Here is a 20,123-nt window from a genome sequence, read left to right on the forward strand (position 1 = left end):
ATTTTAATGAAAAAATTTAAAAATTGTAAAAAAATTAAATAATAAAATTTTTAATAAAATATTTAAAAAACAAACATTTACAACACGGAGCTCAGAGTCCTCGGTTCAAACCCGACGAGTGCAAAAAAAATAAAAATGGCGACCGATCCTTCGACCCCGCGGTGGCTGCAGGCATACTGACTCCCTCCACTTTTTTTTCAAAGCATATATATATCGTCAGGTAGTATGACGTCATGTCCGCCATCTTGTCCTCGTCTGCTGGAAGCCATCATCAGTGTATCGTCGGCGAGAGTGCGCTGACGTCATGTTAGTTTAATTCTTATCCGCTAGAGTGCAGTCATCATTTATTATTGATGTGACACCCGACATCTTGTCATTTGGCCGCCATCTTGTAAATCCATAATTATTTAGCTAGAAATTCGGGAAAAATTCCAAAATTCATTAAATAAATTGACAATAAATGTACAGATCGATTAGATCGACTAAGGTCCTTGGTACGATCTAGGACGATGCAAAAAAATTAAATATAACATCAATTTAACATAATAGTAACAGGTTAGAGGAATTAAACGCCACAAGTTCTTTTACAAACATAATATTTATTACATAATTTCTATTCTACTACAGGATTATTTGCGAAAGCCAGCAATCTTATAATCATTTAGTTCCGCAGCGGTGTGAAATGACTAATTCTTAGCTCCAATCGGTTTATACTAGACAGAGTCCAGCCAGAACCTTTACAGACATAGTCCACCTCTTCTTGACAGAGTTTCTGGATACCGTTTTTAACAGTTTGCTTCACATCGTTAGAACTGTAAATTACTGCAGCCGATGTCTTGAATGCACACTTCTTCACTTTGTCATCGAACGGATATGGCTTTCCATATATACAGTCCAACCACAAGTTATATTTCAAAGGTCCGTTTGTTGCTACATCATCAGTAAGCTGATTGATTATGTCCTCTCTGATATCATCAAGAAAATTACAAATGTCTTTCGACTCACCTAACGTATTTAAATAATAGTAGTCCTTCAATGTTCCACGAAATGCAGACTGCACCAAGTAGAAGCCATTATCGTTCACTTGTAATGCGCCGAACACAGTCTTAGGTTTATTTTCCTGTTCAGAAGTCATACCAATCGGTTGCTGCACATCGGTTTTCTTGCTTGTACGCTCACGAGCCTTCAACCTAAACCGAGGAGTCGAAATTTCTGCAGGTAGTTCAGCAGTAGGCACACGGACTTCACCTTTACAGTTTTTCGCATGTCGTCGCAAATTATCAATTCTAGTAAACCATTCATGACACTCATCACATCGAAACTTCATGCGAGATGGATTCTTCGTGCGTTTGCTCCGCTCATGTCTTCATGCATCATGAGCAAATGCGAACGACGTATCACAGTAGCTGCAAGGATACCGTGGTGATGAAGACGAACCTTTCAGACCCGATCCAGATACTGACATTGCCGCAGTTGCACCATCTCCAGGCATACTCTTATGAACATCAATGCATCGTTGTTGCGCCAAAACCTTTACTTTCTGCCGAACAGCAGGACCTTTGCATGCCTTCATGTGCGTTTTCATATTATCTTTTCTGGCAAAACTGCTTATGACATTTCTCACAAACAAACATTTTACGATATAGGTTCTTGGCACATTCTCTATTCTCATGTCGTCGAGCATTGCTGTTGTTTGAGAAAATATTGTCGCAGTAACAGCACCGATGTTCGTTAGTTCTTGTCGATTCGGCATCCATTGAAGTCTCCATTGATGGCGAACCAGCGTTCGCCGAGTTTCCCTGTGCAGCCAGCACTAGCGGCATTAAAGTCTCTTCTGCTGGCGGTACCACGTCTGTTGAAGTCTCCTCCAGTGTTGACATCGACGTTGCCAACGGGATCTGCTCCACCATCGTCGACGCTGACGTCAAGGTTCCCGCAGTCGACGGTACAACCTCCATCGAGTTCGTCGTTAAAGTCGGTAAAGATGCCATCGAGTTCGCAAGAACAGGTAATTACGCGACTTATGCACCAGAAGAAACAAACTAGGCGATCCTTACAACACCGACGTCAGTAACAAACCGAGCGTCCTGCTGTCTAGAACTCGCTTATATACATGCACCGTATGGAATAATACGATAGTCAAATCAAGATCAATTTACTAAAATACTAGAGTCAAAACAACATTAAAAAATAGAAGCACCATCAACAAAAAAAGGAAGCACCGACAACGAAAAGGAAGCACCTTCAAAAAAGGAAAAACAAAAGGAAGCACCGACAACGAAAAGGAAGCACCATCAACGAAAAGGAAGCACATTTGGAAGCACCGACAACGAAAAGGCAGCACCGGCATCGAAAAGGAAGCACATTTGGAAGCACCGACAACGAAAAGGCAGCACCGGCATCGAAAAGGAAGCACATTTGGAAGCACCGACAACGAAAAGACAGCACCGGCATCGAAAAGGCAGCACATTTAGAAGCACCGACAACGAAAAGGCAGCACATTTGGAAGCACCGACAAAGAAAAGGCAGCACCGCCAACGAAAAGGCAGCACATTTGGAAGCACCGACAAAGAAAAGGCAGCACCGCCAACGAAAAGGAAGCACATTCGGAAGCACCGACAAAGAAAAGGCAGCACCGGCATCGAAAAGGAAGCACATTTGGAAGCACCGACAACGAAAAGGCAGCACATTTGGAAGCACCGACAACGAAAAGGCAGCACATTTGGAAGCACCGACAACGAAAAGGCAGCACCGGCATCGAAAAGGAAGCACATTTGGAAGCACCGACAACGAAAAGGCAGCAACGACAACGAAAAGGAAGCACATTTGGAAGCACCGACAACGAAAAGGCAGCACATTTGGAAGCACCGACAACGAAAAGGCAGCACATTTGGAAGTACCGACAACGAAAAGGCAGCACATTTGGAAGCACCGACAACGTAAAGGCAGCACATTTGGAAGCACCGACAACGTAAAGGCAGCACATTTGGAAGCACCGACAACGTAAAGGCAGCACATTTGGAAGCACCGACAACGAAAAGGCAGCACATTTGGAAGCACCGACAACGAAAAGGCAGCACATTTGGAAGCACCGACAACGAAAAGGCAGCACATTTGGAAGCACCGTCAACGTAAAGGCAACACATTTGGAAGCACCGACAACGAAAAGGCAGCACATTTGGAAGCACCGACAACGAAAAGGCAGCACATTTGGAAGCACCGACAACGAAAAGGCAGCACATTTGGAAGCACCGCCAACGAAAAGGCAGCACATTTTGGATGCATCATCGAATAAGGAAGCACATTTGGAAGCTCCATCAACTAAAAAAGGCAAAAAGGAAGCACAAGTTACGAGATCTAAGTCTTAGTAAGAAATCATAATACAAGAAATAAAAACATTACATTCTTATAATTTAAATTATTTATTTTATTGCTTTACATTATACAAATGCAAGTAAAACAAGTCATTATTGTATGTAGCCAGCATTCCTCAGTTCCTTGAGTATGAAGGATATTTCTTTGATGCACGAATAGTTTCCTGCACAAAGCGAACCATGTAGAAGTCTTAGCCGGTCAACCAATATGTTTGGATCTTTCCATGATGTGTAATCATTCTCTTCTACAACCATCTTCCTTGCACCTTTATAATAAATATTATGATCTCTGGTGTCTTCCGTTTTACCACCAACCGCAGGGTAACTTTCATGTTTGAGACGGTGATCATCACAAGCTTGATCAGATTTATTTAATATATCACGTCGTTTCCATCGTTTCGGTCTCAGGACACCGCCACATTCTTCGATCTTGGCAGCTTTAGGTGCTTCATCATAGTCTATGTCTTTGTCAACAGCCTCAGAGTCACTGTTACAATCACCGTAGAAGGAATCGTCTTCACCCAATTTACCGTAATAATTCGATGTTGATGATGTTGAAGTGTCTTCATCGTCTTCATGCTTCCTTTTTAGGAGTCCATCATTTTTACAAAGTAGGAAAGATCTACTTGAATTCGGCTGGAATATATTCTCACTTTTCACGTTAAGGATTCTTCCATTGTCTTCATTCTTCCGTAAATCATCAACCTTCTTCAATTTAAGTTCTTTGTCGAGATCGGAAGAACCAAGAAAATTATTGTCGTAATGCAGATCACTCTTCCTTAGGCTAGTAGATTCATCGTTGTCCTCTAGCTTGTACGCAGGCTTGGCGCTACAAGTTCTGCCATGTCTTTTTAGGCTCTCTCTCCGCGTAAACGACTTGCTACATCGAACACAACTTATCATATTGCGCAGGGGATTTTTAACACAGTCATTCTTCTCGTGTTGTCTTTTATTCTTTCTCAAGATAAACTCTTTACTGCAAAACTTACACCTATGTTCTTTCGATACAGCGTCAGATCCCAAATCGGAATTCATATTAGTTACTGAGACTAATACCAGATACCAATTGAGTGTTTTAAATTAGATTCAATACTTAGATAGAAATTTTTTCATATTTCATCAGCGAGAATTAATATATCTCATGCAAAAGTACTTTATGCATGTAGTTCTGCTTTTCAACAACAGATGTCGCCACATGTTGCTTGCAGGTAAATAATATTTAGTTCTTTTATGCGGGATGCGGGATGCTCACAAACGATCGCAAAAGAAGGATGGCTTCGCTAGACTCCAAGGAAAAGGAAGTTCGTCTTGCATGTTGGTGCTCCACAGATGTCTCATGGCGTAATATTAATTTGACTGAGTAATTATATTTGTTAATTCCACCTGATAAAAATATTGCAAGTTTTAATTTAGTAGCAGAAATTATTGAATTAAATGTAACTCCAAATAAAATGACATGTCTCATTAGACCAAAAAAAATCCATGCAGAGAGCGGTTTCTCAGAATAGTCAGAAACACTTGAAGAAACCACAGGAATGATTGCAAGAACACGGGAAAAACCATCAAAATATTGTCAAGAATAATCAGGAGCACACTGAGAAAACCACCATAATATTAACAATAATAATCGGAAGCACACGGAGAAAACCATCATAATATTGACCAGATTAATCGGAAGCACACAGAGAAAACCACCACATGTTTTCTTTGATATCATAAAATTACAAGAAAAAATATTTAAATATAAAAATAAATTAATAAAAAAATAAAAAAATAAAATAAAATAATGCATAAACAGTTTCTGCTAGCTTGTAAACTTATCATTGTTGAGCAAAGATAGAGTTCTTGTACAAGCCAGAAATTTATGCATTTTTTTATTTTATTTTTTATTTTTTTATTAATTTATTTTTATTTTTAAATATATTTTCTTGTAATTTTATAATATCAAAGAAAACATGTGGTGGTTTTCTCTGTGTGCTTCCGATTAATCTGGTCAATATTATGATGGTTTTCTCCGTGTGCTTCCGATTATTATTGTTAATATTATGGTGGTTTTCTCAGTGTGCTCCTGATTATTCTTGACAATATTTTGATGGTTTTTCCCGTGTTTGCAATCATTCCTGTGGTTTCTTCAAGTGTTTCTGACTATTCTGAGAAACCGCTCTCTGCATGGATTTTTTTTGGTCTAATGAGACATGTCATTTTATTTGGAGTTACATTTAATTCGATAATTTCTGCTACTAAATCAAAACTTGCAATATTTTTATCAGGTGGAATTAACAAATATCATTACTCAGTCAAATTAATATTACACCATGAGACATCTGTGGAGCACCAACATGCAAGACGAACTTCCTTTTCCTTGGAGTCTAGCGAAGCCATCCTTCTTTTGCGATCGTTAGTGAGCATCCCGCATCCCGCATAAAAGAACTAAATATTATTTACCTGCAAGCAACATGTGGCGACATTTGTTGTTGAAAAGCAGAACTACATGCATAAAGTACTTTTGCATGAGATATATTAATTCTCGCTGATGAAATATGAAAAAATTTCTATTTAAGTATTGAATCTCATTTAAAACACTCAATTGGTATCTGGTATTAGTCTCAGTAACTAATATGAATTCCGATTTGGGATCTGACGCTGTATCGAAAGAACATAGGTGTAAGTTTTGCAGTAAAGAGTTTATCTTGAGAAAGAATAAAAGACAACACGAGAAGAATGACTGTGTTAAAAATCCCCTGCGCAATATGATAAGTTGTGTTCGATGTAGCAAGTCGTTTACGTGGAGAGAGAGCCTAAAAAGACATGGCAGAACTTGTAGCGCCAAGCCTGCGTACAAGCTAGAGGACAACGATGAATCTACTAGCCTAAGGAAGAGTGATCTGCATTACGACAATAATTTTCTTGGTTCTTCCGATCTCGACAAAGAACTTAAATTGAAGAAGGTTGATGATTTACGGAAGAATGAAGACAATGGAAGAATCCTTAACGTGAAAAGTGAGAATATATTCCAGCCGAATTCAAGTAGATCTTTCCTACTTTGTAAAAATGATGGACTCCTAAAAAGGAAGCATGAAGACGATGAAGACACTTCAACATCATCAACATCGAATTATTACGGTAAATTGGGTGAAGACGATTCCTTCTACGGTGATTGTAACAGTGACTCTGAGGCTGTTGACAAAGACATAGACTATGATGAAGCACCTAAAGCTGCCTAGATCGAAGAATGTGGCGGTGTCCTGAGACCGAAACGATGGAAACGACGTGATGTATTAAATAAATCTGATCAAGCTTGTGATGATCACCGTCTCAAACATGAATGTTACCCTGCGGTTGGTGGTAAAACGGAAGACACCAGAGATCATAATATTTATTATAATGGTGCAAGGAAGATGGTTGTAGAAGAGAATGATTACACATCATGGAAAGATCCAAACATATTGGTTGACCGGCTAAGACTTCTACATGGTTCGCTTTGTGCAGGAAACTATTCGTGCATCAAAGAAATATCCTTCATACTCAAGGAACTGAGGAATGCTGGCTACATACAATAATGACTTGTTTTACTTGCATTTGTATAATGTAAAGCAATAAAATAAATAATTTAAATTATAAGAATGTAATGTTTTTATTTCTTGTATTATGATTTCTTACTAAGACTTAGATCTCGTAACTTGTGCTTCCTTTTTGCCTTTTTTAGTTGATGGAGCTTCCAAATGTGCTTCCTTATTCGATGATGCATCCAAAATGTGCTGCCTTTTCGTTGGCGGTGCTTCCAAATGTGCTGCCTTTTCGTTGTCGGTGCTTCCAAATGTGCTGCCTTTTCGTTGTCGGTGCTTCCAAATGTGCTGCCTTTTCGTTGTCGGTGCTTCCAAATGTGTTGCCTTTACGTTGACGGTGCTTCCAAATGTGCTGCCTTTTCGTTGTCGGTGCTTCCAAATGTGCTGCCTTTTCGTTGTCGGTGCTTCCAAATGTGCTGCCTTTTCGTTGTCGGTGCTTCCAAATGTGCTGCCTTTACGTTGTCGGTGCTTCCAAATGTGCTGCCTTTACGTTGTCGGTGCTTCCAAATGTGCTGCCTTTACGTTGTCGGTGCTTCCAAATGTGCTGCCTTTTCGTTGTCGGTACTTCCAAATGTGCTGCCTTTTCGTTGTCGGTGCTTCCAAATGTGCTGCCTTTTCGTTGTCGGTGCTTCCAAATGTGCTTCCTTTTCGTTGTCGTTGCTGCCTTTTCGTTGTCGGTGCTTCCAAATGTGCTTCCTTTTCGATGCCGGTGCTGCCTTTTCGTTGTCGGTGCTTCCAAATGTGCTGCCTTTTCGTTGTCGGTGCTTCCAAATGTGCTGCCTTTTCGTTGTCGGTGCTTCCAAATGTGCTTCCTTTTCGATGCCGGTGTTGCCTTTTCTTTGTCGGTGCTTCCAAATGTGCTTCCTTTTCGATGCCGGTGCTGCCTTTTCTTTGTCGGTGCTTCCGAATGTGCTTCCTTTTCGTTGGCGGTGCTGCCTTTTCTTTGTCGGTGCTTCCAAATGTGCTGCCTTTTCGTTGGCGGTGCTGCCTTTTCTTTGTCGGTGCTTCCAAATGTGCTGCCTTTTCGTTGTCGGTGCTTCTAAATGTGCTGCCTTTTCGATGCCGGTGCTGTCTTTTCGTTGTCGGTGCTTCCAAATGTGCTTCCTTTTCGATGCCGGTGCTGCCTTTTCGTTGTCGGTGCTTCCAAATGTGCTTCCTTTTCGATGCCGGTGCTGCCTTTTCGTTGTCGGTGCTTCCAAATGTGCTTCCTTTTCGTTGATGGTGCTTCCTTTTCGTTGTCGGTGCTTCCTTTTGTTTTTCCTTTTTTGAAGGTGCTTCCTTTTCGTTGTCGGTGTTTCATTTTTTTGTTGATGGTGCTTCAATTTTTTAATGTTGTTTTGACTCTAGTATTTTAGTAAATTGATCTTGATTTGACTATCGTATTATTTCATACGGTGCATGTATATAAGCGAGTCCTAGACAGCAGGACTCTCGGTTTGTTACTGACGTCGGTGTTGTAAGGATCGCCTAGTTTGTTTCTTCTGGTGCATAAGTCGCGTAATTACCTGTTCTTGCGAACTCGATGGCATCTTTACCGACTTTAACGACGAACTCGATGGAGGTTGTACCGTCGACTGCGGGAACCTTGAAGTCAGCGTCGACGATGGTGGAGCAGATCCCGTTGGCAACGTCGATGTCAACACTGGAGGAGACTTCAACAGACGTGGTACCGCCAGCAGAAGAGACTTTAATGCCGCTAGTGCTGGCTGCACAGGGAAACTCGGCGAACGCTGGTTCGCCATCAATGGAGACTTCAATGGATGCCGAATCGACAACAACTAACGAACATCGGTGCTGTTACTGCGACAAGATTTTCTCAAACAACAGCAATGCTCGACGACATGAGAATAGAGAATGTGCCAAGAACCTATATCGTAAAATGTTTGTTTGTGAGAAATGTCATAAGCAGTTTTGCCAGAAAAGATAATATGAAAACGCACATGAAGGCATGCAAAGGTCCTGCTGTTCGGCAGAAAGTAAAGGTTTTGGCGCAACAACGATGCATTGATGTTCATAAGAGTATGCCTGGAGATGGTGCAACTGCGGCAATGTCAGTATCTGGATCGGGTCTGAAAGGTTCGTCTTCATCACCACGGTATCCTTGCAGCTACTGTGATACGTCGTTCGCATTTGCTCATGATGCATGAAAACATGAGCGGAGCAAATGCACGAAGAATCCATCTCGCATGAAGTTTCGATGTGATGAGTGTCATGAATGGTTTACTAGAATTGATAATTTGCGACGACATGCGAAAAACTGTAAAGGTGAAGTCCGTGTGCCTACTGCTGAACTACCTGCAGAAATTTCGACTCCTCGGTTTAGGTTGAAGGCTCGTGAGCGTACAAGCAAGAAAACCGATGTGCAGCAACCGATTGGTATGACTTCTGAACAGGAAAATAAACCTAAGACTGTGTTCGGCGCATTACAAGTGAACGATAATGGCTTCTACTTGGCGCAGTCTGCATTTCGTGGAACATTGAAGGACTACTATTATTTAAATACGTTAGGTGAGTCGAAAGACATTTGTAATTTTCTTGATGATATCAGAGAGGACATAATCAATCAGCTTACTGATGATGTAGCAACAAACGGACCTTTGAAATATAACTTGTGGTTGGACTGTATATATGGAAAGCCATATCCGTTCGATGACAAAGTGAAGAAGTGTGCATTCAAGACATCGGCTGCAGTAATTTACAGTTCTAACTATGTGAAGCAAACTGTTAAAAACGGTATCCAGAAACTCTGTCAAAAAGAGGTGGACTATGTCTGTAAAGGTTCTGGCTGGACTCTGTCTAGTATAAACCGATTGGAGCTAAGAATTAGTCATTTCACACCGCTGCGGAACTAAATGATTATAAGATTGCTGGCTTTCGCAAATAATCCTGTAGTAGAATAGAAATTATGTAATAAATATTATGTTTGTAAAAGAACTTGTGGCGTTTAATTCCTCGAACCTGTTACTATTATGTTAAATTGATGTTATATTTAATTTTTTTGCATCGTCCTAGATCGTACCAAGGACCTCAGTCGATCTAATCGATCTGTACATTTATTGTCAATTTATTTAATGAATTTTGGAATTTTTCCCGAATTTCTAGCTAAATAATTATGGATTTACAAGATGGCGGCCAAATGACAAGATGTCGGGTGTCACAGCAATAATAAATGATGACTGCACTCTAGCGGATAAGAATTAAACTAACATGACGTCAGCGCACTCTCGCCGACGATACACTGATGATGGCTTCCAGCAGACGAGGACAAGATGGCGGACATGACGTCATACTACCTGACGATATATATATGCTTTGAAAAAAAAGTGGAGGGAGTCAGTATGCCTGCAGCCACCGCGGGGCGGAAGGATCGGTCGCCATTTTTATTTTTTTTTGCACTCGTCGGGTTTGAACCGAGGACTCTGAGCTCCGTGTTGTAAATGTTTGTTTTTTAAATATTTTATTAAAAATTTTATTATTTAATTTTTTTATAATTTTTAAAGTTTTTCATTAAAATCGGATAATAAATTTAAAGATGGCGGCCGTAACGGAAATTGCAACGGTGACGTCATAATTCAAAATGGCAGATAACACAATGCCGAAATGTTCGAGAAAACGAAATGACGTCATCCAAGATGGTGGATCCAAGATGGCCGACAGGGTCAAGGTCAAAGGTCAAGGTCACATCCTGATAGAGGCTTAACTGAGGCTTGAGTTAAGGATGCTTAAGCCTCTATCAGGACATTACTAGCCGCTGGGATTTTTAAGGAATAAAAAGGGAAATTTTCCCTCGAAACGGGAATTTTTCCCTCGAAAACGGGAAATTTTTTCTTAAAACGGGAATTTTTGAGTCATTTTGAGTCATTTTTGAGGAATTTTGAGGAATTTTTGCCGTCGTGACGTACAAATCCAAGATGGCGGACATCGGCACCGGCACCACCGCCTGAGGCCTGTCCTCGGTCCGGCTATTGTATACTACTTCTATACATATTTGAACCGGACAGAAAGACATATAATATAGTACAGGAGCATCCTAGAATGATACTCTGATTTGAACTCTTTTAAAGAAATATTAATTTACTAGCTGTACCCTGCAACGCTTCGCTGTGGCACATTGTGATTGAATAGTTGAGAAATGAGAAACAAAACAAAGAATACATTTCATATAAGTTTAATTTTGCAATACTTTTGGATATACAATATTTTTTGTTTTTCACTGTATGCGTAGATATAAAGACTATCTGGTTTTCCGACTCGGGAACACGCAACATACAGTTGTCCATGTGAAAAGCAATCCGCATCTAAATCTAAACCACACAATTCTAAAGATTGGCCTTGAGCTTTATTGATTGTGATTGCAAATGCCAATCGAATTGGGAATTGTAATCTTTTAAATTGAAATTGTGTATCGGTCGGGATCATAGGTATTCGAGGAATGAGGTTATCTTCACCTTTGAAAGGCCCCGTTAAAATCGTTGCTTCCACTACGTTATTCGTTAATTTCTTAACCGAAAGTCGCGTGCCGTTGCAGAGTTTTGGCTGATTAATATTCCGCAAGAGGATAATTGGCACACCTATTTTCAATTTAAGTATGTGTGGTGGTATCCCTGGCAGATAAAGAGTGTTTAAAAATTCCGTAGAACATATTAATTAAATTAAAAATTAAAAAAAAGTATAGGGTCTAAGGAGTTCAAAAAATGAATAGCTTAGAACCATCTACATGCAATCCCACATCAAGTGGTGATAGACCCATACAAAACATAACCTCTACTTACGATTTGGATAACGGCGCAGCACAATCGAGACACGATCACATTAAAGTACCTCATTCATATTGTATAATTAGTCCCATACCGGTACGCTTAGTCATTTTTTAATTATTTCACCTCACAATAAAAGCATTCTCATAGTATATAGCCATTTCCCGCTCGCTTTACTTGACGTAGTTTTTTCCATTGCTAAGAGAAATCCTTTGGCATGGAGAAACGTTTCCATGACAGAAAATGCGTGTTTTTTGTTTTTATTGGTGAGAAAACACATTAATAAAATGGTGTAGTTACTTTTTCGCGGTCGCGTGTATGTTGCTGACGTGAAAAGTAGATAATAACAATCCTTGATGCAGGTTGTATATAATGGTAAAATTTCAGCTCGATCGGTGCAGAACTATTTGAGTTTTTGAAGCGTACACAAACCAACATAACATTTTTATATATATATATAGATTATATGTTATACTTTGAACTTTTTACTATGCTAGTATTTAAAAATATTTATTTTTTGTAATAGTGAAACATATTTCAATGTAGCATGTTTTCAGTTTTTTAAGCTAAATTGTATGTTAGAATTTTTAAATAAGTACTGATAATCCCAGTCACGCAAAAAAAACCAATTACCGTATTATTTTATTTTCTTTGAAATGATCTTTTATACTTGTTTAAGGACATCAACGCGAGCTAAGTAGCAGGTAAAAGCTAGTGATATATACATTGCTGGGCTCATTTCCGTTCTCCTTTTTGTGTGATGATTCTTCCCCCGCCAGAAAAAAAAAGCACCAAGAGAGATGGATAAACGAAAGAAAAAGACAAAGAGTGTGCACACGCGCTTGCTTCAGAATATATATATATAGGTATTCTATACAGTCAGCTGTCGATGCCTTGAATTTTATATTTGCTACCAGCGCGCTCGCGTTCCGCCTTGTTCAACCAGCAGCGCAGAGAGTGCTGTTGAGACTGTTTATTTATTTCCTACATACTTAATGCTATTTATTATGATTTTCATATTTTGTTCAGAGATTTGGCGTGTTCCAAATAACAGGAATTGATTGAAGTACAGTAACACGCACAGTTTTTATATATGGTGTATTTAAACAGTGGGTAATATTTCTTAATTAATAATTATTAGAAAATGGTCTTCTTTCTCTATTTCTCTCTCGGCCGTTTTACTCCTTACGTTATACTTAAGAGTCGAGGTTTGAATTACCAAAAAGGTTTCACTTCTATCACGTGTACTGAGTTACTTGCGCTCTTTCTTTTTCTAATTAAATTTTAAAATAAAATTTACTGTCACCCTAAAATACCAGGGAATAGTGGTCATCAGTTTTTTGATTTTCTCAATTCAAAAAGTAAATAATTGTAACATATTTATATTTTTAAATAAAATAAAAACACATGCCAAGTTTGTTTGAAAAAATTCTTACAAAAACACTTGTGCGAACCGGCTTTATATATAGTCTACGTAGAAACACAATTTCTGCCGTTTCTGTATATGAGTCAGGTAGGGATATATTGGGGAAGAAATCTATAATTGTAGCCTTCTTAGGATTACAATAATCCGTCTATAAAATCTCTCCGTAAACTTATGTAGTTGTGTGGCTATATTTTAATATTGTCTTCACTTTTCTACTTTAAAATGATGAAAGGGAGGGTTCCGGACACACAGACCTCCCCCAGGCCACGTCTTTGTACGTATCCTTCCACTGTTGTTCTGTCAACTTTCGAGATCTGTAAAATTTAAGACATATTACACGTGACAGATTTTATCTCTGATGTTCGGGAAGGGTCTTTTTTAGGTACAAAGGTGACAATTTTCCTGCGTCTCATATTTTAAAGCGCCTCCATACCCTCCAAAAATAAAAGATAATAAAAATTACAATTAACTTTAGTTAATTTTATCGTCAAAATTTTACATCTTACGTTTGAGTAACCCTTTCACGTACAAGTTATACGAGCAATATATCTTCGCTTTCTTTGTAACAACATGGTTGGCTCTATTATAATAAAAACTTCTATTTGTAATGCTGGCAGTTTTGCACACGATAAAGATATAAGCTAGGCAAACCTTTGATGGAAAAATTTTGTGTCATCATAAAAATTAGTTTTTATTGTCTTAAGAAAATGAATACAGTGTATTTATTTTCACGAGAAGAATAATCGTCCACATAATGTAGAAAAAGTTTAAATTTATTTGCATTTAAATGCTGTGCAGAAACCATTATTTCCAGTAGTGCATTTTAATTGAAAGATCCGGAAATATTTAGCTTATTCTACTTGAAGTGAACTTACAAAACAAAACGATTGCTTTCCAAAAACTATTTCTTAATTTATTTTTTATCTGAGAAGAGCGCTTTTCTGTAGAAAACTTTTATTCTCCATTATCCAGTTTTCGTTGTTCACTTTTTCCCATTTCGTTTCCTTTCCTCTTCTACCACCATCTCTTCCCTCCTTCCTCCTCCTCACACCCCTCTCACCACTCGTGTACCTGCACCAAGCTGGAACCACCGCCCACTTCGAACTGAGGTGGTTTCTTTCCGCTGGATGTATCTTCGGTGTTTCCCACTTACCCGTTCAAATTGGCGGACGGATGGGCTAGTCTTAGGGGTAGTCTTCTGTTGAAAACCAGGGTTCGGTGGTAACGACAGTAAATGTTTCACTGTTGCCAGCATAATACAGGCATATTTATAATTATTATTTTAATCTGCATTCACACAAACGTTTATTTATTTCAGGTAGACTCCGACAGGGAGAGTCTTTCTTTGCACAAAAAAGTTAGGAATAGATTAAGTTTGCACGGCTTTGCACAATGTTATGCTATAAAGTGTTGTAACCAGTCCAACTGTTTACAGTTATATTATTATTATTTTGATTATTATTGTAACATTAATTGTATATTTCATAAGCCGATCTTATGTATTTTATTATTTTATTGTAAAGAGGACAACCAAAGTTTAACATATATAACACATCTAATTGCCAGAGACAACACACCTTTTAACTTCAGGGTCTTCTAAGCATTATTCTTTGGAAACTTTATTCATTTGCCTTAGTTCAGCACTCTTACACGCTAATATCCAAGTTTAATCTCACTATGCAGTTAATTTGGTTTGCTGATTTTTCTATAGTTCCTTGGTTGCTAGGGACGGAAAATAAATAGTTAGAAGGAAGAAGAAAGGGGAGACGCCATCGCCATCTTGCAGCGGGAAGACGTTTCTCGGGGCTAGGGCGAACCAAAGCCTTGGTTGCCGCTTAGGAATTGAAGATTCGCGTCATCCGCGGTGCTATCTAGAATTCTCCACACTATTATTTGTGAGAATAGTTCTGGACTGAATAAGTCTAAGATAGGGAGTATCGGCGACATCTAGTGCCAACTTCCGCGTCGGTCCCGTTCGTCCCGTAGTGGTTCCGGACGACTGGTGTCAGCGCCAGCTACGATCGGCCACGACGTTTGGTGAGACCGGTCCAAATTAAAACAGACTTTTTAGGACGAGAGGGAAGTCGAGTCTTCAGCCAGACACCCGGCTACTTCAGATCTTCTGTAGTTCGCCAATTACAGCTTCCAGCGTCCAGTGTTCCAGCGTCGCAGCAGACCACCTGGAGGTCCTAAGAAGAGAGCCTCAAGCCTCCGACAGATTATAGCTAGACCCGGCATGGTAGTCGATGTGTTCCTGTGACGTCATTTACATATACTTACCGACACCTAGGTCTGAAAAAAATGATAACATACACAGTAAATTATTTTGGTTGTTCCTCTCGCTGAATTACATGTTAACAGTAACTTAACGTCAATATCAAAGAACTCATTAAAACCGTATGTTTTCCAGTTATTACTATTTCCTTTATCGTAAATGGCAGTTACGTATAAGACAGACTTGGTCATAGGTGATGCAAATTTACACTAGTAACACAACACTACCAAATTTCCTTTTAATAATTATTCTCTTGACAGTAGTACAATGCAGTGACGTGCTAGCTGAATTAGCAGTCTGGGTAATCCATACAGCAGCAGCGTTCCCGAGATCTACTGCGGAGAGAATGGGCGCCAAAACCCCGCAAGAACAATAATTATTTACAGTTGTCCACCAATTTAACCAGAGTGTTGACTCTTAAATGAGATCGGATGGCCAAGGCTCATATTTATATTTAGTTAACAAGAAATTAACTAAGAGCCAATATAAGTTTTGGGGGCTCATCACCTTTTGTTTTTTTGTGTGTGTTCTGAAGTAGCTCGAAACCTTGCGGTTTTACTAATTTTATCTATGTTAATACCCTCATAAATACCTCGTATTAGACTGTATTAAATAAACTGGCACACACATGGTTATGTGTAACATTTATTAAATGATATTCTTAGTCATACCCTACCTAGCAGTAACTAACGAACAACATTTTTTTTAGTTCTTTTGGATAGTAAGTCGTACAGTAATAAACTAAAAAATGTTTACACTGCGCAGTTTGCACACACAGGTTTTAATACAGAGTGGGTCTGAATTCGACCGACAAACGCAGACCGCAGGTTCTTCACGAAAAAAAAAAAAGTTGAAAACATATTCGCGACTTATGGTCTTAAGTGCTTCTCAAGGCTGGAACATTTCTTTGAAGTTGCAGCTGAACAACATTTTTAATGTAAATAATGGAGAATGTAGTTAAGAATGAACATCGAGCATCTAGATAATTTTAACATTAATAAAATATACAAGCACTGCAAAACTGTTCACTGTCGTAAAGTGGTGTCATTAAAATAATATTTGGGTGTGAAAACTTTTGAAATATTCGTTCAAAATAATTGCGTTACCACGTAATTTCCATATCACGTAGCTATCCAAGTTCATCCCTTGATCCTAATAATATGATACTGTATTCAGTGATCCTGTGGTACATGTTGCTTGATGTTTTAATTTGGAACGTTTAAAGATCGTAACTAAATAAAAACTCGAACATCACAATACAATCAAATTATGTCAGGTTTAGAGGAAAATTTTTCTTTCTTATACAACTTACGATAGTAATTTATTGTTACATCACTAGCTTTTGTTATGTCTAGAATATTTACAAGTTCTAAACTAAAAAATAACATGCATCATGTACCACAGGATCAATGTATACAAGATCATGTCAACAGGATCACGGGATAAACTTGGATTCGTGATACGAAACAGTTACCAAATAAGTGTAAAACGGTCCTGATGATCCGGCAGCCCATGTTTGTTGGTGGAATCTAGTCCCACTCTGCGTACAAGGTGGATGTACGGCCTCTTGGAGCCTAATATCTTCACCGGGGAAGCCTAAGGTTCACACCAGTCCATTCCGTGGCCCGAACAGTTCCGAAGTTCGTCACTTGCTCGTACAACTTCGGTAGCATCTGTTATAAGATAGAAACGAGTGGGAAAGATGTTGAGGGCGTCTTTCATAGGCTTTAGTGGCGGAGAAATTAGAGAATTATTGTTAAGCTACATTAAAATTATATTTAGTGTAAACTGTTGTTTAGGATAGGTTAGTTACAGTAAAAATACTATATCACATGAACGGTTATTAGGTTAGTTTGGATTAGCTAATTAGTATTACTATGAAATAATAAGGTTAATTACTTTTATTAATTAAGTTACATTTTTAAATGGTAATTCTTTACGACCGTTAAAATTATGTTACATTATGTTTAATTTAGCTAACCTAACCTAACCAAACATACACTCTTTTAGAGTATTTTAAATGTAGCTAACCAACCGTCCACATTAATAAAAGTATTTTAATGTAACTTACGTAACGATATCATATCTTTTATATTTACACCCAACCTAAAAACTCGTTGAAATAGTAAATAACTAAAATTTTGGATTTGAAAATTTTTATTTTTGTAAAGTGGCTTTCTTCAAAATTACCATTGATTTAACCAATCATCATAAAACTTCTAAACAATTGCAGCGCATATGATATAAATGGATATTTAAAATTAAAATCCTCGATGTGTTTATTTTAGGTAAAAAAAAAAAAAAAGAGAGAGAAAAAAACCCGAGGAAATTAAAAAAACGAACATGCATGAACGCGGCCTCGGGATGGTTAAGGTTCCACACGCGATCAGTCCAAACTGTCAGTTCGGACTTATCAGTTGGAACTTAACAGTCGGAACTGCCGTGTGTGAGCAAAGACAGGGGACTGATCAGTCGGAACTGATGGCTTCTCATAAAATCAAATTGCCATGTGTGGAAACAGCGTCTCGCCAGTCAAAACTGTCAGTCCAAACAATCTGTCCATCAGCTGAATGTCGTGAAAGACAGATTTGTTTATACTCTTAGGTTGTTTTGCTATTTTGTTTTCCTTTTCTAAATAAAAGTAAAATGCAATTGCGAAATCCCAAGTTTTTTCCATATTGTACTATAAAACGATATATCCAACAGCTACCACGAGATGATCGTTGTGGGGAGGACCTGTTCGGTCCTAACTGGGAGCTGGACTAATCGTGTGTGGGGGCCGCCGAGGGTCAGTGCTCGCTGCGCCGTGTTGCAGGCTACGAGTGGGTCGGCTGGAGGAACGACACGGCGGGCATGGTCGGGCGGCCCGTCGAGGTCCTGTTCGAGTTCCAGAAGGTGCGCAACTTCTCGGCCATGTACCTGCACACCAACAACTTCTTCTCCAAGGACGTGCAGGTGAGGGCGCGTCTCGGACCTGCACTTGCAGTTTCCCCCGAGCTCACACCTCGCGATGTTCCTCTAAAGTTAGTACTTGCTTACGTATTGTTAAAACAAACCTTGGGAACCATTACAAGTAAAATACTACTAACCTAGTAATTGATGTCTTCCAATTAAATCATATAACAATTCCTAGGAAAAAAATATAAATGTAGATATGTTGGTGTTAGTCCTTTAAAAATTTCACATATAGATAAAAAGAAACCAATTAATAAACAAAGGAAATACAGTTTGAATTAAAATAGTACCAACCAAATAACTAATATTTTTAATGTAACCGCCATCTTAACAACAAGAGAATACGAAACTTTAGATATAAGTGCAATTTTTTTTAATAGTTAACACAACGAATACATTTTTACAGAAGTATTAAATAGGTTTATTTCAGTTACATTCAATTACTTGTTATTTTTGTTAGTTCACGTTAAGGAATGTGTTATAACGATATCGCTAGATTATATTTTGTTGGGATTCCAAGCATAAAATTAAATTAATGCTTTGGATTTGAAAGATACGTTATTTAAAACATATATAGGTATCGTAAATCCTTCCACAGTTTTTGCTCACGCTCGAATTAAAAAATTCACTGGTCATACCTTCCTACTAACAACTTTTATAAAAATCCAATAAACTGTCCGAAATTTATCGTTGGACAAATTGACATTCAAACATACAAACGCCGACCGCTCTAGTTGTTAAGGAGACCAAGCTTCGCTCGGTCAAGTAGAGGATTAAACCAGACCCCTGCTGGGTTGTTTCGTGTTCCACTTTCCATCAGGATGGGAACACGAAGATTATCAGGTTCAACACTGAACCGCGACTCATCCGTGAACAGAACGGATCTCCAATAGGCGTGCCCACATCAACGATGTTCCTTCGCCTAGTTACTACGGGCTGTGCGGTGCTCGCTTGTTAATGGAACACACATCTTGGGCCTACGTGCAAACACTCTGCGTCTTATTGCTGTTTGCAAGGCGCGTTGCAGCAACGTGGTATTCTGCAACCTGTTCCGACGGGCTGTCAATATTAGCTGCATGTAGCTTATGCTGCTGCTGAAACACATATTTTATCATCCCCAAATTGTTTTGTCTGATTTTCTAAATATGTTTGTCGGATCCCCTAATAACATTTGCCTTGTCTCATTTTTTTAACCAGTGTAGTTCTCTTAAGCTTCTCTATGTGGCGTCTGATTGGTTGAGTTGTGGCTGATGTGAGTTAGGCGTGCGAAGTAATTAAACAGTCTCTCTTTAAAACACATGTATGGACATGTCTGTATTTACTGTTCTTGTTGCAACTCTCTAGTCGTGGTCAGCCCTCTGTGGTACACTGTGTTTTAATGATTCTGTGACTAAATTCCTTCTACAGAATTATCCGTGCCGTCTAGACATTTAACTTATGACATCATCTGATTTTGGTTGTTCTGTGACTCGCACTGTAAGCCAGCAATAGCGCATGCCTATAGAATTGTTTTAAAACAATATTCCTTATTTCAGTAATCATGCTTGAAATGTAAGTGAACAATTATGTAATGTTTTTAGCAACTTTTTCTCCCCTCCGCCCCGCGAAGTTTTTGTTAAAGTTAGGCAAGCCATTGAACTATGCCTTGGTCACTTAAATGGAGCTGTATTCTTGAGATGCTTGGCTCAACCATACTATAGGTAGGTGCGCATTCTAGTATGTGCCATGCCACTTGTCTCAAATTTGACGGGTTTCAAAAATAGTACCAAA

At 38.8% G+C, this 20,123-nt stretch overlaps 1 protein-coding gene across 1 annotated transcript in view; it reads left to right on the forward strand.

The window, feature by feature from the left end:
- The window catches only part of LOC134527103 (discoidin domain-containing receptor tyrosine kinase B), a 1,309,463-nt gene that overhangs the window by 1,013,762 nt on the left and 275,578 nt on the right, over positions 1-20,123 (forward strand). Inside the window, exon 7 of the mRNA XM_063359455.1 lies at positions 18,214-18,353. Coding sequence (XP_063215525.1) covers positions 18,214-18,353 — 140 coding nt within the window. The remainder of the gene's footprint in view (positions 1-18,213; positions 18,354-20,123) is intronic.

Source organism: Bacillus rossius, chromosome 1 (genome assembly GCF_032445375.1).
Source record: "Bacillus rossius redtenbacheri isolate Brsri chromosome 1, Brsri_v3, whole genome shotgun sequence".
Classification (NCBI taxonomy): Eukaryota; Metazoa; Arthropoda; class Insecta; order Phasmatodea; family Bacillidae; genus Bacillus; species Bacillus rossius.